At 45.8% G+C, this 23,016-nt stretch overlaps 1 protein-coding gene across 4 annotated transcripts in view; it reads left to right on the plus strand.

The window, feature by feature from the left end:
* The first annotated feature begins 2,397 nt into the window (after positions 1 to 2,397).
* The window catches only part of CERS1 (ceramide synthase 1), a 120,052-nt gene continuing 99,433 nt past the window's right edge, over positions 2,398 to 23,016 (plus strand). For 3 of the 4 annotated variants that reach the window (XM_069767724.1, XM_069767722.1, XM_069767721.1), the window contains exon 1: positions 2,398 to 3,114. In XM_069767724.1, coding sequence (XP_069623825.1) covers positions 2,860 to 3,114 — 255 coding nt within the window. In that variant the 5' untranslated portion in view covers positions 2,398 to 2,859. The remainder of the gene's footprint in view (positions 3,115 to 23,016) is intronic. The other variant, XM_069767723.1, reaches the window with a different exon arrangement.

A 23,016-nucleotide genomic window follows, 5' to 3' on the forward strand; every position in this document is an offset into this window, starting at 1 on the left:
CTCATCCTGCCCCAAGTGAGTTGCAGCTCCACACCTCTTTAGAAACTGAAATCTCGATAATAAATTATATCCACCATACCTTACGTGCTAATAAGCTATGATCTCCACACTATCCCCACCCCACGCTGCCTTGCATCATTCTGCACCCATTTTCCTGCTGAGCCCTCTCCTCCGCTATCCCCCACACTGCCTCCTTTTCATACTGTACATTCAGATTACAAGTAGTATACTGGAATACGCTGAACAGTTAGTTCTTAGGAATGTCACAGTTAAAAGACTTTGTAAATTTACCCTTAGGCCTCTTTACAAACAATTTTTTTCAGCTTTTTTTTGCTTGAAAAAACTCCATAAATTTTCTTACCCCTAAGGTGTTTTTTTATTTACATTTTTACTTACATTTATGGTAGGCATGTTATTTGCCATTTTTTCATGTCTTACAGGAGACACAAGAAATAATGGTATAACATGCTATGTTTTGAAAAATAATCAACATGGATTGTATAAGCAATGGGTTAATTGCAGGTTCATGTCTAGGAGACAAAAAAAAAATAAAGTAAAAAATAATAAAAGTTTAAAAAAATAAAAATTATAACCACACCTTTTTTCCCCCATTAAAAAATAAATAATAATAAAAAATATTTTTGTATCATTGTGTCTGTTCAAGTCCAATCTATCAAAATAAATAAATAATTAACCTAATTTGTAAGTAACGTAGCAAGGAGAAAATTAAACTGCCAGAATTGTGTTTTTTTGGTCTTTACACTTCCCTAAAAAATGCAATAAAAAGCGGTCAAACTGTTGAATGTACCAATTCAAATATCAATAAAAGTGTCTGCTCAACTTGCAAAAAAACAAGTCCTCGCAGAACAGTAAAATATTCTGGGTCTTGAAAAATGGCAACACAAACCCCCAGTTGTTTTTTAACATAATTCAGAATTTTTTTTTCATTAAAATAAAAAAAAATGCAAGCTTGATATCACTGTAATTGTACTGAAATGAAAAATCATGTTTTTAGGTCATTTTTAGCATAGAATAAATTATGTAAAAACCAAAAGCGGTGGTAGACTTGCCTATTTTTTTACCATCTCATACTATTTGGTAGTTACATACCTCAACACGTCCGACTATCCACCACCCTCGGCTCCTTCAGATGGAACCTGAAAACCCATCTCTTCAAGAAAGCCTACAGCCTGCAATAACCATTCCACCACCTCACTACCACCCGTAGCTGCTGCACCCCCGACCTTCTGTCTCTTCCCCACTTTCCCATAGAATGTAAGTCTGCAAGGACAGGGTCCTCTCCCCTCTGTACCAGTCTGTCACTGTAAACCTGCTTACTGTAAACGATATCTATAACCCTGTATGTAACCCCTTTCTCATGTACAGCACCATGGAATTAATGGTGCTATATAAATTATAATAATAATAATTTGGAATTTTGTTCCTATTATTCAGTACGTTATATGGTAAGATGAATGGTGGCATTAAAAACTACAACTTGTTCTGCAAAACAATAAAAAAACAAGCCCTCATATGGCTATGTTGATGGGAAATTAAAAAAGTTATGGCTTTTGGAAAAATAGAAGGAAAAAAACGAAAAGGTAAGAACGAAAAATTGCCTTGGGCGGGAAGGGGCTGAATGATCCCTGATAGGCTTGCGTGTCGTTTCATAGCCGCCGTCAGCCATGATAAATGGGCCTATGTGCAGGTCCACATGTGAAGTACACGCTGTGGATTTTTCAGATATGGTGATGGAAAATCCAGTGTATTACAAGCCCAGTACATTTTACCCAACCTCATTCACACTATATACATATGCATATAACTGTGGGACAGATTTTAGGTCTGCAACGTCACAGGGCTCAAAAATAATGTGTTTTTACAAGAAAACCCTGTAAAATAGCTGTGCAGGGCCCGGCTCTATTTGCAAGGTGCATTTGTGGCGCGGCGGCATTTCGCTTGCGGTTCTCTGAAATCGAGATGCTTTTCGCCTCAATATTCACGACTGCGGATAAGCCACGCCGCGTCGCTTTCTCAAGTGTTGTTTGGAAACCAAAGTCCTGAGTGGATTCGGAGAAGGCGAGTGGAATCTTTCGTACACTTTTCCCTTTCTTACTGGCCATTCTTCACATTCAAACTCTGCATTAATTCCAGGTCATGTGTGAATCCAAGGATAATACACTCTGGTACTGAAGGGGTAAATGAAAGCAGTCTGGCAGACTCTATCTGCAGGTGTGGACCATGCCCACCATGCTCTGGTAGAGTGGAGGGCACGGGCACACACATCTCATGCCCACTCATGACTGAAGCGATACTGAGGAGGATCTGACATCACTTGGGCGCCGGTGATTGGCCGCCCGATAATCAGTCCCTCTTCTCCCCTCCCTCCATTCAAACGTGCTGTGAATATATACATAGCTAGGCTGGCACTGGCAGCTGTGCGGATCTCCTGCGCCATCCTCTCCCGCGCCGGTGCCCACCCGCTGCCATTACTTGCAGTGGATCCTCCCCGCTAGATCCTGCCCTGCTGCACTGGATCCTGCCAATCAGGGAGAGGGAGATTCACTGCACCAGCTGCCCCCTCCTCCACCAGCTCCAGCAAGAAGCGGAGCTCCCCACCTTCCATATGCATCATCGGATCTGCCTGGCCCCCCTTTATCACATATAGCCAGAATCTTCCAGATGTGCAGAGGGTAAGGCCGGGGAGGGGCACCCATTACTGCCCAAGCCAGCTGATGTCAGTTCCACCCTTCTATCCTTCATGCAAGGGTAGGTCTTCATGGACTTGCTTGTCTTTACGGCAATTCATGTGTTAATCCTAAAAGGAACGGGCATTTCATAATATCATCCTAAATTCTTATGCCAGTCATGGAGCCAGGACATAAAATCCAACATGTGGAGATGCCATCTTCTCTGGGTTATGCGGACATTCTCATGCAGAGTGGTAGGCAATTCATTGGAGCCCTGAAGGAATGCAGAGACTGTGGCTTGGCATCATCGTGGGACATATTACAAGCTCATGCCAATTTCACCTGGATGGAGCTGCTGTGTGTAATTGTATGTGCCCTGGCATGGACTGGTCTGCGCATGGCAACGACTACATGGATCTTCCAAGTAAGTGTGGTTATAGGAGCTGTGGACATTGAGCCATGTGTGAGAACAGGAGCAGTGGGCACATGTGCCAACAGGGTGTTTTAAGCTGCCATTCTCCTCAGTCACACTGGTATAATAAGGAACTGTGTGTTTGCTTCTCTTATGTATGCCCGAATAGTAGATTTCAGAACAGTCTTATTGGCACAACCTACAATACCTCTGAATGAAATGCCACCTAGATCATTATAGGATAGAACTCATGGAATTGCCCACATCATGGCGCTAGGATGGCTAAACTTTCATCACTTCTAATACAAAGTTACCAGGACTTTGTCCATACGTCGGCGCCATCTCCTACAGACCTGGTAGCACACCTGTTATATTCTGCTTGACCGCATCAGGATTCCTTAGAGTATGTTCACACGTGGCGCTTTTGCTGCAATTTTTTTTGGTGTGTAAAATATGGAGTGTTTCACAGTATTTTGAGTCCTGCTGTATTTTTGCCAAGGCGCAGCATGTCAATGCCATGTCAATTCTTTCAGCACTTTTCACTTATTCAAATGTATGCGTGAAAAACACTGGGAAAAAATTGAAAAAAAATCTGCATATAATGGACGCAAAACCGAGCAAATCTTAGGCTACTTTCACACTAGCGTTGTACGACGCACGACGCAATGCGTCGTGGCGACGTACCGACGCATGCTGTGAAAGCGCAGCACAATGGGGGCAGCGGATGCAGTTTTACAACGCATCCGCTGCCCCTTTGTGAGCTCCGGGGAGGAGGGGGCGGAGTTCCGGACGCGCATGCGTGGTCGGAAATGGCGGACACAACGCACCAAAAAATGTTACATGCAACGTTTTTTGGTGCCGACGGTCCGCCACAACACAACGCAACCATCGCACGACGTTTGCGACGTGTGGCAATGCGTCGCAATGCATCGCTAATACAAGCCTATGGAGAAAAAACGCATCCTGCAGACAACTTTGCAGGATGTGTTTTTTCTGCAAAACGACGCATTGCGACGTGCGTCATACGACGCTAGTGTGAAAGTAGCCCTAGTCAGATATTTTCCTGCCAAAACTCTGGGTTTTGGTGCAGACCCCCCACTCACTAGCTTTAAATGATTTCCCAGCATACCCAGCGGTAATACATCACTCCCCAACGTTGACCTTCGTCTCTCGCTCCTATGCACCGAGATATCCCAAGCTGCTGTGGTCAGAGATCATGTTGAGTGCAAGGGAATGAATGAGAAATGTCGCACTTCCGTGAGGGTCATAGTTTTACTTTATTAAAGGGGTTGTCCAAGTTTGACACAAAAGTCTGAAACCACTGTATTTGACTGCAGACTTGTGAATCCTCATATTGTGCATAGCGCTCACTGTCAGTATTCTCCGATGCCATATGACCACTAGACATGTGCGGCCTCTCTCAATACAATTAAATTGAGTGAGGCAGCAAGTCTAGTCTGAATGAGGATGGAAGTATGCATATCATATACTTGTGGCTACATGACCTGGCAGTGCTACATGACCTTGCACGTCTCACTGCCGGAACTGGTGCAGGTGCCACTGACACTTTGCTGCATTTTACTGTGGATGACTGCATGCCCTAAAGAACGTGGTCTCCCGATAACAAGTAGGATCATACTATTTAGGGCCGAAAATGGATAAATGAAGGCGAGTTGTTCCATACGCTAGGGGCTATAGTTTTACTTTGTTGATACAAGTGTCACTGATGCTCTGCTGCTCTTCACTTTGCATATCTGTCAATTAGAGATGAGCAGTTCATTTATGCAAGCTCAGTCCACGGTTCTGGTCAGTGCTCTCTGGCTGTGGACAGGAGCTGCCCAAATCACTTTACCCTCCAGGATCCAAGGCTCGCCTTATGATTAGCCGGGATGTCGAAACATCACCTATGCACCGTATAGATGAGGTCATGCCGGGCCGGCGAATCAAACGCCATCCTGGGGAATCTGGAAGCTCAGGATATCTGTGTATCTCTTGCCTACAGCTAGAGAGCCTGGACCGTGGACTGAGATTGCACAAAGCGATCCACTCATATGTACACTCAAGAGTCTAAAGTGAGCTCTCTACTGTTACTAGCACAATCTCAGTGTTAGACCATACAGAGCAGCGCTTAGAAGAATGACAAGCATGCAAACCATCAGTGACACCTGTATTAGGAAAGCACAACTATGGCCCCTCAGCAGGCAACAACTACTACTGTCTAGAATAGAGAGCAGTATTGGGCGAGTGACAGGAGAAGAGTGCATGCGCATTAGAAGGACGCGCAGAGAAGAGAGAACCCTGGGAAGCTGTGCCAACCCAAGATGCTTGTTTGAAAGAAACAAGGTGATATAAAAATGGTTTTTGGATAGATACTGACTTTCAAAGCAGCCAGTATGGATCTAAAACAAACACATCTAAATAAACGGAAATTAATTACTACTAGAAAATTTCATTTGGTGATAGTTCCTCTTTAAGGGTATGTGCACACGTTGCGGATTTGGCTGCGGATCCACAGTGGATTGGCCGCTGCGAAATCGCAGCAGTTTTCCATGCGTTGTACGGTACCATGTAAACCTATGGAAAACCAAATCTGCTGTGCCAAAGCTGCAGAAAAAAAACGCGCGGAAACGCTGCATGTCAATTCTTTGTGCGGATTCCGCAGCTTTTTACACCTGCTCCTCAATAGGAATCCGCAGGTGTAAAAACGCAGTTGAAATCCACACAGAAAAACAGAAATCTGCGGTTCATCTGCAGGTAAAATGAAGTGCGTTTTACCTGCGGATTTTTCAAAAAATGGTGCTGAAAAATGCGCACACGAATCCGCAACGTGAGCACATAGCCTAAGGGGTTGTCCAGACCTGAGAAAAAAGCTGACTCCTGAATCGTGAAAGTATGTTGTCCACACTCAAGATTTCTTGTGCTAGTTGTTGGTCATGTGACTGCTAGTCTCACCCAGCTTCTCTAAAATTGACATGAATAGAGAGAAGCCAGATGAGACTATTGGGCACGTGACCACATGTATGCAAATGGAAATCATGCTGGAACGATTTGGCACATAGAGTGACTGCAGATTTTTGCACAACGGCGTCACTGTCTCCACGACATCGGTTGGAACAGCTTCACTGGTGGTGAGGAGAGAGAGAGGGTGAGGAAAGAGATAGAGAGACAGGTGTGAGGAGAGAGACATAAGGGGTGAGGAGAGAAGGAGGGTGAGTAAGAGAGAGATGAGAGAGAGGGTGAGAAGAGAGAGTAGAGAGAAGATGAGGATAGAGAGAACAAAGAGATGGTGAGGATAGAGAGAAAGTGTGAGGAGAGAGAGAAGGTGAAGAGAGAGAGAAAGAGAGGTGAGGAGAGAGGGCGAGGAGACAGAGAGAAGATGAGAAGAGAGGAAGAGGGTGAGGAGAGAGAGTGAGAGGCTGAAGAGAGAGGGTGAGGAGAGAGAGGATGAGGAGAGAGAAGAGGGTGAGGAGAGACAGAGGATAAGGAGAGAGAGAGGAGAGAGGGTGAGTATAGAGAGAAAAGGGAGTGAGGAGAGAGAGCGTGAGGAGAGAGGGGGTGAGAAGAGAGAGAGAAGAGAGAGTGAGGAAAGAGAGAGGATGAGGAGAGAACAGGAGAGTGAGGAGAGAGACAGGGTGAGGAAAGAGTGAGGAGAGAGAGGGTCGAAAGAGAGAGGATGAGGAGAGATCGAAGAGAGAGAGAGAAATCTACCAATAACGATGCTTGCCACCCAGGCCTAGAACGAGTTCAATAGCTAGTATATATACAGTGGGGCAAAAAAGTATTTAGTCAGTCAGCAATAGTGCAAGTTCCACCACTTAAAAAGATGAGAGGCGTCTGTAATTTACATCATAGGTAGACCTCAACTATGGGAGACAAACTGAGAAAAAAAAATCCAGAAAATCACATTGTCTGTTTTTTTAACATTTTATTTGCATATTATGGTGGAAAATAAGTATTTGGTCAGAAACAAAATTTCATCTCAATACTTTGTAATATATCCTTTGTTGGCAATGACAGAGGTCAAACGTTTTCTGTAAGTCTTCACAAGGTTGCCACACACTGTTGTTGGTATGTTGGCCCATTCCTCCATGCAGATCTCCTCTAGAGCAGTGATGTTTTTGGCTTTTCGCTTGACAACACGGACTTTCAACTCCCTCCAAAGGTTTTCTATAGGGTTGAGATCTGGAGACTGGCTAGGCCACTCCAGGACCTTGAAATGCTTCTTACGAAGCCAGTCCTTCGTTGCCCTGGTGGTGTGCTTTGGATCATTGTCATGTTGAAAGACCCAGCCACGTTTCATCTTCAATGCCCTTGCTGATGGAAGGAGGTTTGCACTCAAAATCTCATGATACATGGCCCCATTCATTCTTTCATGTACCCGGATCAGTCGTCCTGGCCCCTTTGCAGAGAAACAGCCCCAAAGCATGATGTTTCCACCACCATGCTTTACAGTAGGTATGGTGTTTGATGGATGCAACTCAGTATTCTTTTTCCTCCAAACACGACAAGTTGTGTTTCTACCAAACAGTTCCAGTTTGGTTTCATCAGACCATAAGACATTCTCCCAAAACTCCTCTGGATCATCCAAATGCTCTCTAGCAAACTTCAGACGGGCCCGGACATGTACTGGCTTAAGCAGTGGGACACGTCTGGCACTGCAGGATCTGAGTCCATGGTGGCGTAGTGTGTTACTTATGGTAGGCCTTGTTACATTGGTCCAAGCTCTCTGCAGTTCATTCACTAGGTCCCCCCGCGTGGTTCTGGGATTTTTGCTCACCGTTCTTATGATCATTCTGACCCCACGGGGTGGGATTTTGCGTGGAGCCCCAGATCGAGGGAGATTATCAGTGGTCTTGAATGTCTTCCATTTTCTAATTATTGCTCCCACTGTTGATTTCTTCACTCCAAGCTGGTTGGCTATTGCAGATTCAGTCTTCCCAGCCTGGTGCAGGGCTACAATTTTGTTTTTGGTGTCCTTTGACAGCTCTTTGGTCTTCACCATAGTGGAGTTTGGAGTCAGACTGTTTGAGGGTGTGCACAGGTGTCTTTTTATACTGATGACAAGTTTAAACAGGTGCCATTACTACAGGTAATGAGTGGAGGAAAGAGGAGACTCTTAAAGAAGAAGTTACAGGTCTATGAGAGCCAGAAATCTTGATTGTTTGTTTCTGACCAAATACTTATTTTCCACCATAATATGCAAAAAAAATTGATAAAAAAACAGACAATGTGATTTTCTGGATTTTTTTTCTCAGTTTGTCTCCCATAGTTGAGGTCTACCTATGATGTAAATTACAGGCGCCTCTCATCTTTTTAAGTCGTGGAACTTGCACTATTGCTGACTGACTAAATACTTTTTTGCCCCACTGTATATAATGTAGTGGATCCATTTTGCAATCTCATTTAGTTTTGTCGGATGTGCACGGATTGCAAGAATACACTAAATTTTCACGAAGCTTGTATCGCCATTCCGTCCTTACACGTGCCATCCATGTGTCGACTTGTCAGGTAAATTTTAGATCATGTATGTGCCCTATTACCTCCGGTGTATTACAGCAGAGAGTGATGTACAGATATTACACATCTAAATTCAGAACAACATCCTGACTCATTAGAAAACATGGCCAAGTATTTGTAATGTCATTGTCCTTTATTCAGTCTGGTAAAACCCTGGCATGACTGTTCTTCCTTGTCCTCGCGCAGACCAATGTGAATTCCTGCCCCCTTACTACTTTATGCACAGAAGCATAACAAGGCTTTCACCTCCAACCAAAATCACAGGGGTGGAGAAAGGCTTTAACAGAGGAGAACCAAATGGTTGCAGCTGCAGAACTGTCACCCATAGCAACTTTAGCATCCCTTAGGGTTTCTATAGCAACCAAGTGTCACACAGTGGTAGCCCATTGATCGGTCTGAGGGTGGTGTAACTCTACAATGCTAAGCTTCTGTTTCTACCGTACAAATACATCCGGCAAAATAGTTTGAATACAAGAGCAAGACAAGTAAAAACCTTGTATTTACCATAGTAAGTCAGCTCAGGTAGTAAATGAAAGGTGTTGTCTCACCTAGATAACCCTATACAGACATTTTTTTGGGTGGTCCTCCTCTCTGGATCCCCTGTATTAAGCCAGAGCAGTCACTGCAGGACATGGCTCCTATTCGGGTAACTTAGTTACCTGTTTATATGTAAAGAGGACCTTTCAATTCAAGTGCTGCTGCTCCACTGATTCTGGAACAGGTTTTTTTTTTGTGTCCATCTGTTCCCGTTCCCAATTTATGAATCCAATTAACAGACAAGCAAATTTTCACTTTAACCAACTAGGCGTATACCAAAAAACTTCTGCTTTTTCTCCTCTGATGGTGGCCAATCAAAACACGGCCGCACTCAAAGAGAGGTTCTGTTGCATACGCCCAGTTGGCTTAAGGGAAAATTTTCATTATTGCTTTATTAACAGGAGGCATAACTTTGGAACAGACGGGCACAGAGAAATAAAGAAAACTTATTCCAGAATCAATAAAACAATTGCAGCAGCTTCTATTAACTATCCTGAAAGTGTGCATAAAAGTTTATCTTTCCACAGAAGACTTAACATATGGAATGATATTGCTGCACATGACCTCAAATACAGGCACGGCCGAAAGTGTTAGCACACTTGAAACTGCAATAATTTTCTGGGAGAAATATTTCATTTTCTGGAACAATTTCCAGGGTGCCAACACTTTCGGTCATGATTGTTTGTGATTTTTACCTGGCTGACCGATGGACAAATGATTGGTTTTCTGACTGTATTCTTGACCAACAAACATTTACTTCCATACATAGTTATAGAGCTTACTTCATGTAAAACATTCATCACCTGTCCACTGGTGATAGAAGTACAGGTGCTTCTCACAAAATTAGAATATAATCAAAAAGTTACAGTAATTTATTTCAGTTCTTCCATAAAAAAGTGAAACACATATATTACATAGAGTCATTACAGAGTGATCTATTTCATGTGTTTATTTCTGTTAATGTTGATGATTATGGCTTACAGCCAATAAAAAGTCAAAAGCCATTATCTCAGTAAATTAGGATAATTTATAACACTAGCTTGAAAAATGATTTTAAAATCCGAAATGTTGGCCTACTGAAATGTTCAGTAAATGCACTCAATATTTAGTTGGGGCTCTTTTTGCATCAATTACTGCATCAATGCAGCGTGGCATGAAGGGATCAGCCTGTGGCACTGCTGAGGTGTTATGGAAGCCCAGGTTGCTTTGATAGCAGCCTTCAGCTTGTCTGCATTGTTGGGTCTGGTGTCTCTCATATTCCTCTTGACAATACCTCATAGATTCTGTATGAGGATAAGGTCAGACGAATTTGCTGGCCAATCAAGCACAGTCATACTGTTGTTTTTAAACCAGGTATTGGTACTTTTGGCAGTGTGGAAAGCTGCCAAGTCCTACAGGAGAATGAAATTTCCATTTCCAAAAAGCTTGTCAGCAGAGGTAGCATGAACTGCTCTAAAATCTCCTAGTAATTGGCTGCACTGACTTTGGTCTTGCTAAAACACAATGGACCTACACCAGCAGATGACATGGCTCCCCAAACCATCACTGATTGTGGAAACTTCACCCTAGACCTCAAGCAGCTTGGATTGTGGCCTCTCCACTCTTCCTCCAGACTCTGTGATCTTGATTTCTAAATGAAATGCAAAATTTACTTTCATCTGAACACAACACCTTGGACCACTGAGCAACAGTCCAGTTCTTTTTCTCCTTGGCCCAGGTAAGACACTTCTGGCGTTGTCTATTGGTCATGAGTGGCTTGACACAAGGAATGTGATACTTGTAGCACATGTCCTGGATATGTCTGTGTGTGGTGGCTCTTGAAGCAATGACTCCAGACATAGTCCACTCCTTGTGAATCTCCCCCAAATTTTTGAATGGCGTCTTCTTAACAATCCTTTCAAGGCTGCGGTTATCCCGTTTGCTTGTGCACCTTTATCTATCACACTTTTTCCTTCCACTTAACTTTCCATTAATATACTTGGATACAGCACTCTGTGAACAGCCAGCTTCTTTAGCAATGACCTCTTGTGGCTTCCCCACCTTGTGGAGTGTGTCAATGACTGCCTTCTGGACATCTGTCAAGTTAGCAGTCTTCCTCATGATTGTGGATGATGTTTACCCTGGTTACCATCGTAAAAGTAAAAAAAAACAAACACTAGATACTTAACATTCCGCTGTCTGTCCCCGGCGCTGTGCTTTCCTGCACTGACTGTGAGCATAGCGGCTGGAAAGCAGAGCGGTGACGTTTACCAGTCACACACGCCGATTCAGCGATGTCTGCAGGGAGTCCAGCGACGAAATAAAGTTCTGGACTTTCTGCAGCGACCAACGACATCACAGCAGGATCCTGATCGCTGCTGCCTGTCAAACTGAACGATATCGCTAGCCAGGACGCTGCAACGTCACGGATCGCTAGCGATATCGTTCAGTGTGAAGGTACCTTTAGGAAGACTTTGCAAGTGTTTTTTGTTAATTATTCTAATTTACTGAGATAATGACTTTTGAGTTTTCATTGGCTGTGAGCCATATACTTCAACATTAACATGACATAGGGTATACGTGAGTTCCGTGACCTGGAAAAAATTACCCCAACCCCCTTAAACAGATCTCTTAACAATCTAAAGAATAAACTTCTAACGTACTCAAAACAGCAGACGGAGACATATGTTGGATTTAATTGGCCACAGCAGCCATTTTATTAAATAAAAGATAACAGAACTTTTATGACAACCCAGAATAGGAGGGGCGGTCCTCGAAGCCCCAAAGTTATAAAAAACTCAGTATCCCAAAAACTCCACAATGTTCAGCCCAGGATGAGTCTTACCCCCAGCCGTAAAGCACCAGCTCAGGGATAGATAACAACCAATCCTGGTCCACCGAACCCACCCCCATGCCAGGGGTCCATAAATCCACCTCACGCGGAATAACCGTACCGCGCCTTGTTAAATTCTCTCATGGGGTGTCCAGGACCTCTCAAGATCCCCACCCCATTGAACCACGATTTACCATTTCCACCGACTTCGAGGACCTCCACCCCCGCCAACTGCCGTGACAATACCCTGACAGCATTCACATAACAAAATAAATACATTTAGACGCCTCTTAAAACAATACTCCAAAAGCCCACATATGCCGACTTCACCCCCCCCATTACCCTAACCAAAAAAGGGAGAGTGGGCGGGAGATTCCTCACTTGTCACGCAGGCACCTAAAATGGATGCCTGCGTGAGGAGCGTGCCCCTTTTTATGTGCCCCCTCCCCACAGTCCCCTAGTTCCACCCCTTATTTTCAAAAAATGCCCCTAAAGCCACCCCTCAAGTTCCCAGTTAACCCCTTACCACCGTATCCCTTCTAACTGCTCCAGCTCCCCAGGTCCCACGTAACCCCGTCATGGCGGCCTCCCTTTACGTGCCGTGGGCCCCCAGTACGGCCTTTCTTGACATAGGGTATACGTGAGTTCCGTGACCTGGAAAAAATTACCCCAACCCCCTTAAACAGATCTCTTAACAATCTAAAGAATAAACTTCTAACGTACTCAAAACAGCAGACGGAGACATATGTTGGATTTAATTGGCCACAGCAGCCATTTTATTAAATAAAAGATAACAGAACTTTTATGACAACCCAGAATAGGAGGGGCGGTCCTCGAAGCCCCGAAGTTATAAAAAACTCAGTATCCCAAAAACTCCACAATGTTCAGCCCAGGATGAGTCTTACCCCCAGCCGTAAAGCACCAGCTCAGGGATAGATAACAACCAATCCTGGTCCACCGAACCCACCCCCATGCGAGGGGTCCATAAATCCACCTCACGCGGAATAACCGTACCGCGCCTTGTTAAATTCTCTCATGGGGTGTCCAGGACCTCTCAAGATCCCCACCCCATTGAACCACGATTTACCATTTCCACCGACTTCGAGGACCTCCACCCCCGCCACGAACACGAATGGCCTGACACCTTAGCCATTCATGTCCCTCCACACCTTCAAGCTTAATTCAATGCCACTACGGATAGCCAAACACCACATATCATTACCCACCGCGTTCAGGTGCACGCCATCAGCTCTCCAGTAAGCTCCTTGACCCGATTCCAAGTCCACATGTCTCACGGCCAACGCGCCATTCCTCACCATAAACCGAGATATGGCCCTGTTTATTTTAATCCGGGCCCTGTTCACCCCCTCGTGTGATCTAGCACCTCTCCATCTTTTACGGGGAATGATGTCGGACCACACCAACAACACTTTTGGAAACATGACCCAGAACCTCAGGATATCGAATTTGATATCCTTAATCAGCTCCCTACAAGACCGTTTAGCCAAATCATTCCCCCCTAAATGTATCACCACGATCTCCGGCACTCTATCCAGTCTAACAAAACGATGAAATTCAGGTAACCATTCCTTCCACACCATCCCCCTTTTACCGATCCATCGTAAAGTCACTGTCTCTCGAGAAAGACCCAACTGACGACCGTCCGGACGAACCGCAGCACGCAACGCAGCCCATACAACATACGAATGCCCCATGATCCAGACGAGCATCGGATCAGGCCCTGCAACACAGAAAGAAAGGCAACAAACAATTAACTTAACACAGCTTCCAACTCACAATAGGTTTGGGCGAACATACGACTGGAATCTTGAAGATTCCCACCTCCCAATTCTCCGAACCACATCCTCACCAAGGCCCCACCTAGCGGCCTCAGTCGCTGCCCCGATCCTGAAGGAGTGACCACTATATTGTGTTGCAGGTAAGCCCGCTGCCGCCAAACATTTCCTAAAAACAGAAATAAACTGAAAACGGGACAAGAAAGACCCATTTTCGTGCACCAAGAATGGCTCGTCTAACACCCCGCCCTTTGCCATGTACTTCTTCACGGATGCCACCGGGCACACCGGGGATCCTTCAACATTGAACAACACCACTTTGCACCCTTTCCCATACACGTCCGTTTTGGAAGCCTTAATAAACACTACCACCTTATTCCCTTCGACATCCACGTTTTCTCTTAACAAAATACCTTTTTTACTAACGGACGGGCTAACCAACTCACCTAACCGAAATGCCCCAAAGAAGGCCAAAGAAAAGGCTGCACGGAACAGAACCACTTCCCATTCGGAAAAACACACCTCTTGCAACTTCCGCTCAATGGCTGAGAGCACCTCATAAGATACGGGTCGGCGACCGTCCGAAGCCTTCCAGCCTTTCTTCCAACCCCGAACAACTTGCCGAACCAAGAAGGATTTCGTTATATCCTTACCCCCCCTCCATTTAAGGTTGAAGGCTAGCCCCGCCAGAAACTTATTCAAACGTGTCACAGACCAACCTGCCTCCCAATGATGACCTAAGAACAACAACAAACCATACTCCTCCTCCATATCCTGGTCCATACTTGACATCCAGGATTCCCACAAGCTCCAAGCCTGATTATAATGAGACCAAGATGAATCCGCGAGCGATTTGGTAAATAACTCTGTTACGGCCCTCGCGGCAGGTTCCACAACTCCACTGGACAATCCCGGCCCGCGCTCTCCGCCTGTGGTGCCAAATCCCGGAAAAGCTGCCACTGAAATTGAGAAAGAGCAACAACTATTGGATCAGGCGCTGACAAGCTAACTTCAGATACAATCCATAAGTTAAACTTAAGACCCAGTAAAACCAAGTGCTGCAAGACCTTCACTACTGCAGGCGTAGCCGCTGACAACGAGTTTACCGCCGTCACCGTTCCAACATGCTCACAATGAAAAGAAATCTTCAAATTCCTCCATTTGTCACCCCACAGGGCCAACGCAACTACCCTGGGGAACAAATGCAACAGTAGCCGGTTGTTTGTTAACCCCTCCTCCTTCCATTCTTCCGGCCAAGCCGCTGCTGACCAGCTACCATGAAAGAAAAGACCAAAGCCACTCATTTCAACGACATGCACCAAAATGCCCAAGGAGGTAGCATCTGCCATCGGCTGAATCCACAGAGATCTGCCATTGTACTCGTCCAGAAAATCCGCCCACATCTTCAAATCGTCCCGAAACTCTTTCTTTATCCTGATGAAATGCAAAGGGGACTTTACCCCTACTGTTGCCAAGGATAGGCGGCGGCAGAATGCTCGACCCATCGGCATGATCCTACATGCAAAGTTCAGTTTCCCTAACAACGATTGCAAACTGCGCAAATTTATCTTCTTCAAACCAATCGTATTAACCACATCTTGGCGCAACGCGGTAACCTTGTCTGCAGGTAGCCTACATTCCATTGCTACCGTGTCGATTTCAATGCCTAGGAAGCTCAACACTGTCACCGGACCAACTGTTTTGTCCTCCGCCAAAGGCACCCCGAAGTTTTTTGTCACACTCTCCATTGTATGCAACAAAATCGAACAATCTGCTGATTCCGCTGGCCCTATAAACAGAAAGTCATCCAGATAGTGCGAACATGAGCGTATCCCAGACACATCTTTCACCACCCATTCTAGGAACGTGCTGAAGGCCTCAAAGTAAGCACATGAAATCGAGCAACCCATGGGAAGACAACGATCAACAAAGAAGCCGCCATCCCAAAAACAACCCAATAAATGCAAACTGTCAGGATGAACTGGCAACAAACGAAAGGCCGCTTCGATGTCGGTCTTAGCCAGCTTAGCCCCCTTTCCACATGCTCTAACCCACTCCATCGCTGAATCGAATGATAAGTACGACACCGAACTCAACTCGGGATCAATACCATCATTAACCGAAGATCCCTTCGGAAATGACAGGTGATGGATTAACCTAAATTTATTAGATTCTTTCTTAGGGACCACGCCAAGAGGTGACACCCTCAGATTTGCAATCGGAGGGGCGACAAACGGGCCTGCCATTCTTCCCAGAGCAACTTCCTTATTCAACTTCTCCGACACGACCTCCGGGAATTGTAACGCCGATTTCAAATTTTTTCTTTTTAAACTAACATCCTGCTCAACATAAGGGATTTTGAAACCCTCCTTAAAACCGTCGCGCAATAAAACTGCAGCTGACCTATCAGGGTATCTACTTAGAAAGGCCTCCATCACGACCCACTGCACCGGAGTCACCCCTTTTGTCAGCTGAATCTCCAACTTTTTGCCTGTTACCCCTGAAACATTTTGAAGCGCTATGCACCCCCCCGCAGGTTGAACACTCGTGCCTATATTTACACTTGCTCCCGAATCTGCATATGCCATCATTGAAGGCGAAACACAGTCCCTTCTGCAAAGCCGCCGAGTGTCCTGACTGCCCTGAACTCCCGGCGCCCCCGTGAAAAGGCTGGCTAGTCTGACCTAAACGGGACGGGACCATAACTCTCATCCACAACGCTATGTCCTTGTGATCCCACCTGATACTTGGCCTAAAAGCCTTACGCTGACGAAACTGTTCGTCATAGCGTAACCAACCCTGTCCCCCATAGGTCCTGTAAGCCTCCCCTATGGCATCTAAGTAACAAAATAATGCCGAGCAATTTTCCGGGGCCTTCTCCCCGATTACGCTAGCCATAATAGCGAAAGCTTGCAGCCAATTTGAAAATGATCTGGGAATCAGCCTATATCTCCGTTTCTCCTCATCTTCTTTTTTAGAGTCCTCCCTTCTAGGTCTATCCAAATTAAATCTCTCTAGGGGTAAAAGAGAAAATATTTCTATGTACTCCCCTTTCCAGATTTTTTCCCTAACCTCTTGTTTTAAATGTGCCCCTAACGGGCCCTCGAAGCAGACATAGACCTCCCCCCTAGCCGCATCGTCTAGTTGCGGTACATCCTCCTTTTCCTTATCCTGCAAAGCTCCCTCACCTGGTGCATCAATTCCTGACCCAGGCCCTGGTGCTGTTCCGTCCTTCTCCCTTGATGAGCTCCCCGTGTCTGCCGCAGGACCCGCACTGCTGGATGTACCCGTAACTTCAGACAACTGTCTAGACCCCTCAAACGACCCCGTATTTCCCAACCAAGCAGCTGACGGCAAAGACCCCCTGCTAAGACCGGACCCCCACAAGCCCGCTAGCTCCCCTAAACCTCTAAGGATTAAACCCATACCCCCGCTAGCAACTCCCGAAGTAATGTCACTATTCCTAGCTTCAGGGGAAACTATGCCTGGCAAATTAAAGATAGGGAAAATGTTCTCACCTAGCTGCCTGGGTGCTGTGAGCCCAGCAGCCGAAGATCCAGCTCCCAGCCGAAGGTGTCCTGCATCCCGACCGGCTTGATCCGCGATGTTGCCCGCCGAACTCCTGGCGGCCGTATCCGTGTCCTGGCGACTCGGTGATGCCGTCGACTGCCCTGGTGCTGCGGAAAGGGAAAAGGCCGAGCCAGCATCCTGCCGCCCGATGGAAGATGTGCGGCTCCTTGCCACGGATACGTCCCCGGCACTGCGTACCGAAGTGACGGAATGTCGCCTGCCGGAATCCGGAAAATTTCCGCCACCACCAGCAGAGGACGCAGATCCAGGAAAGTTCCGGCCATCACCAGCAGAGGGCGCAGATCCAGGAAAATCCCGGCCATCACCAGCAGAGGGCGCAGCTGCAGGAAAATCCCGGCCAACACCAGCAGAGGGCGCAGAACTTGCAATATCCAGGCCACCACCAGCAGAGGGCGCTGCTGCGTTGAAGACTCCAGAGCTGTGCACTGCAGAAGGCCGCACGCTGATGCCAGGGCCAGCCGACTGCCGCCCGCATAATCCTCGGCGCTGAGGGGCCACCGCACCTGACCCCCGTCTCCTCGGCTGTCGCTGCCTCCCACGCTGAGCGGCGCCAGCGGGCATGCTGGCGGCCGCCGTACCGGCTCCTGCTCCTGCCGCCCCACGTCGCCCGGACACTGAAGGAGGGGAGGAAGGATCCACCCCCCGTTGTAGGCCCCGCCGCACTGGAGGATTCCTCCCGGCGCCGCGCTGTGAGGTGGAGGGAACAGCGCTGCTTACCGGAGGGTCCGCAGAGGGGCTCCTATTTCAGCGCCGGGCCCTGGGGATGATGTCCGGGCTTAGGCGCGCCGGAGGCCTAGTCCTCCGCGGCCGGCGCCCGTCCTGCGGTGCCTGCGATGGTGCTCCCGATGTCCCCTGGAGAAGGCAGTTAACGGATGCATTCAGCCAATCTGTCCCCTGGGAGCTGGCTGCCGTCCGGAGACGCTGGAGGATCGCTTCAATCGTCCATTCTGGTAAGTGTGACAGAGATTCCTCACTTGTCACGCAGGCACCTAAAATGGATGCCTGCGTGAGGAGCGTGCCCCTTTTTATGTGCCCCCTCCCCACAGTCCCCTAGTTCCACCCCTTATTTTCAAAAAATGCCCCTAAAGCCACCCCTCAAGTTCCCAGTTAACCCCTTACCACCGTATCCCTTCTAACTGCTCCAGCTCCCCAGGTCCCACGTAACCCCGTCATGGCGGCCTCCCTTTACGTGCCGTGGGCCCCCAGTACGGCCTTTCTGAAATAAACAACTGAAATAGATAACTCTGTTTGTAATAACTCTATATAATATATGAGTTTCACTTTTTGTATTGAAGAACTGAAATAAATTAACTTTTTGATGATATTCTAATTTTGCGAGAAGCACCTGTATGTTTGGTAAGATACCATCACCTTGGAACCCCATTAATCCCAAGAACAGGGTCCAAGTCCTGTGCGAATGGAGCAGTATGATACATTTTTGATCACTGCTCTCTGAGACCGTGAATGGAGTAGTGGTAATGGTTCAGCATAACACATACTGCTCCTTTCTCTTTAGGGAAGTAGGACCCTTATTCAAATGATAATCCCTTCAAATATTTATAGAGAGTAGACAAGAAGGAAAGATCAGAGCAATAATGGAGGAGCACCATCAACAGAAGGAAACTTGTTTTTTAGCAATGGAGAGATCTTTTAAGTTAAAAAATAAATTAGGCAATCATTGAAGGGATGTAAACAATTCCCACACACATATTATGGCCCCTACAGAGACCTTCATGCCACAGTTTTATGACCACCAAATTTCCTCATCAACATCATGATGCTCCCAACTACCCCCAATACAGTATGATGCCCTCAGTGACCTTATCTACTATATGATGTCCCCCCAAACAGTATGATGACTCCTACATGGTATGAAACCTTCACAACTCACCACACAGTAAAATAACCTGGCACTCAACTTAAATGCGTGTAACTTTGTATTTTATTGTGTAGTACCAATAAAACGTTTCGGTCTAATCGACCTTCTTCAGTTATGTACTGAAAGAGTAAACAGATGCAGTTTGGTCACTGTGCAGAATAAATCTGGTAAGGGTCACTTAGAAGATAATGTTCAGACTAATGTTGCGCTCCCGCAAGTGAAATGGGCTGGGAGCTGAGTCCGGAGCAAGACGCGGTGTCCACCTATATAGCTATAAAAACGCTATAAAATTGCAAAAAAAGCATACATTATGCATCCCGTCATTTAGAATGAATTCTGCAATTTTTGTGCACATGATGCGTTTTTTTTTTCCGTGAAAAAAACGCATCGCGGTAAAAAACGCAGCATGTTCATTAATTTTGCGGATTTTTAGCGGATTTCCTACTATATAATGCATTGGGAAATGTCCGGAAAAATCCGCAAAAAAAACACACCAAAAACACGCAAAAAACGCATGCAGATTTCTTGCAGAAAATGTCAGGTTTTTCTCAGGAAATTTCTGCAAGAAATCCTGAACGTGTGCACATAGCCTAAGGCTGTGTGCACACGTTGCTGATTTTTCACTTTTTTTCGCGTTTGTTCGCTATAAAAACGCAATAAAACAGCATACATTATGCATCCCATCATTTAGAATGAATTCCGCAATTTTTGTGCGCATGTTCATTAATTTTGCGGGTTTTTTTGTGGATTTCCCACTATATAATGCATTGGGACATGTGCGGGAAAAAACGCACCAAAAACGCAGTAAAAACGCACCAAAAAACGCATGCAGATTTCTTTCAGAAAATTTCAGGTTTTTCTCAGGAAATTTCTGCAATAAATCCTGAATGTGTGCACATAGCCTAATGGTTCCCCACACAATATGATGACCGTAGCAGCCACCTATAGGTACTAATAATAAAAAAAAAACTACCCAGCTCACTCGCATTTCCCAATGCACTGCTCTAGTCTGTATCTAGTCTAGTCTAGACTGTTGTGCCTGCTGCACTGTGGTTGACGTAAGCATGCATGCACGTAACCCTGCAGATATTGATATTGTATCTTTACTGTAATCTTTCCTTTACTTAAGCTGCTTTCACACCTCAGTGGCTCCGGTACGTGAGGTGACAGTTTCCTCACGTACCGGAGCCACTGACACAAGTAGACACATTGAAATCAATGCATCTGTGCAGATGTCATTGATTTTTTGCGGACCGTGTCTCCGTGTGCCAAACACGGAGACATGTCAGTGTTCGTAGGAGCGCACGGATTACACGGACCCATTAAAGTCAATAGGTCCGTGTAAAACACGTATCGCACACGGACGTTGTCCGTGTGCAGTCCGTGTGCCGTGCAGGAGACGGCGCTACAGTAAGCGCTGTCCCCCCCACTGGTGCTGAGCCGCCATTGATATCTTCTCTGCAGCAGCGTTTGCTGTAAAGAAGATATGAATATTCCTTTTTTTTTTGTTTCTCGTGTTTAAAATAAATATCCATGTCCCCACCCACCCCCTGTGCGCCCGCCCGCTGTTCTTAAAATACTCACCCGACTCCCTCGCTGGCGCTGCTTCCTGTCCTGGCCGCACCTTCTACTGTATAAGCGGTCACGTGGGGCCGCCGATTAGAGTCATGAATATGCGGCTCCACCTGCCATAGGGGTGGAGCCGCATATTCATTACTGTAAATGAGTGGCCCCACGTGACCGCTCATACAGTAGAAGGTGCGGCCAGGACAGGAAGCAGCGCCAGCCAGCGGCTGGAATATTCATATCTTCTCTACAGCAAACGCTGCTGCAGAGAAGATATCAATGGCGGCTTCAGCACCAGATGCAGAGGACAGCGCTAAACTTTAGCGCTGTCTCCTGCACGGTGCGTGTGGTACCCAGTGGGCACACGGGCGGCACACGTGTGCCGCACGTGTGCCACACTGATGTGCCACAGAAACGCACGGGCACACGAACACGGATAATTCTGGTACCGATTTTTCCGGTACCGGAATTATCTGGACGTGTGGAACTGCCCTTAGGGTGCTTTTATGACATTCAAACCATCCACCATTGTTGTGGATAGTGTATAGATAGTGCAACCGATTCATTATTTATGATTTTTTTTCAGTCAAGTTTTTTTGTCTTGAGGAATTTGTTGACAGTATTTTGCGCCATATTCATAAAAATGATGTATTCTGTTCATGAATTTTGCGTAAAATTAAAAATGCTTTTTATTTCTGTCTTTAGCCTGCTTTGAAACGTTTTAGAGCAAAACGTTGAATGTTCTGCTGCAGTGTCGCAGAAATTGCACAAAAGTTTCAGGTGGACACAAAATCAATACAGGAAGGAGATTGGAGTATATGTGCAACAAATTTTGCGATATGTTGAAAAAGTGACATGATGACAAAAGGTGACTTAGCCGAAAACATCTGGAAACCCTAAACTCTGCTCACAGTGATGAACTAAAAAGAAAAAAAAAGAAAAAACAAACTGATGGATACATATAAAATTGACTTCAAAAGGTGCAAATTAAAATAGAAATATGGTGCAAACAAAGAAAAAGCACAAAACAAAACTAGATTAAAAACAGATGCAAATGCAATAATGACAGTCACAAGAATGAGGTACTAGGACATGTTGAACCAAAGACTTGCATAACTAAAATATGTTGTGTGGATTTAGACAAAACAACGAATGAGCTTTTTAGCTATCATCATCTGAAAAATTGTGTTTGTTTGATATTTTTGTCCAATAGTAGTAGTTGGCTGTATTTAGGTCACACAGCTAATGGACAAAAATTCTTTCCATGAAAGCTCTTTTGTCCTTTTAGAATTACTTCCGGACGTTGAGTGATCAGTATCAGCATAAATGAGTACACCCCAACAGATTCCTCAGAAAACCTTTAGTTTCCTTTCCGAATCAACATTTACTTTGGGATACCATACTACAATATACACCCACATATTTAGGCCAGTGATTACATACAAGATTTGTTATTTTGCACACCCCAAAAAGCAATTTTTCCAACAAATTAATCCAAGACTAGGTAAGAAACTACATCCCAGTGAAAGTCATAGGAGCAAAGCCAAAGTTTAGATAGCAAAATTCTAAATTTACAAGCATTCAACTACAGGTAAGTCTAATAATTAACCCCTTCATGACCTTGGGATTTTCCGTTTTTCCGTGTTCGTTTTTCGCTCCCCTCCTTCCCAGAGCCATAACTTTTTTATTTTTCCATCAATATAGTCATGTGAGAGCTTAAGGGGGGTGATTTAAACTTTCATATTTTTTCACATTTATTTTTACTTTTGCCATGCTTCAATAGCCTCCATGGGAGGCTAGAAGCTGGCACAACTCGATCGGCTCTGCTACATAGGAGCGATCATCAGATCACTGCTATGTAGCTTAATAACAGGCTTGCTATGAGCGCCGACCACAGGGTGGTGCTCACAGCTAGCCGGGATCTCAAGGACCTCTATGGTTACCATTCTGATGCACCGCTGACCCTCGATCATGCGACGGGGGTCGGCGATGCGCTCATTTCCGGCCGCGTGGCCGGAAGCGGTAGTTAAATGCCGCTGTCAGTTAATAGCGGCGGGTGAATCACGATTTCACCCGCCGCTATTGCAGGCACATGTCAGCTGTTCAAAACAGTGACATGTCCCGGCTTTTATGTGGGTTCACCGCCGGAGCCCTGCATCAAAGCGGGGGATCTGACCTCGGATGTACTATCTCATCCGAGGTCAGAAAGGGGTTAC

This window comes from Ranitomeya imitator, chromosome 1 (genome assembly GCF_032444005.1).
Source record: "Ranitomeya imitator isolate aRanImi1 chromosome 1, aRanImi1.pri, whole genome shotgun sequence".
NCBI classification, from domain to species: Eukaryota; Metazoa; Chordata; class Amphibia; order Anura; family Dendrobatidae; genus Ranitomeya; species Ranitomeya imitator.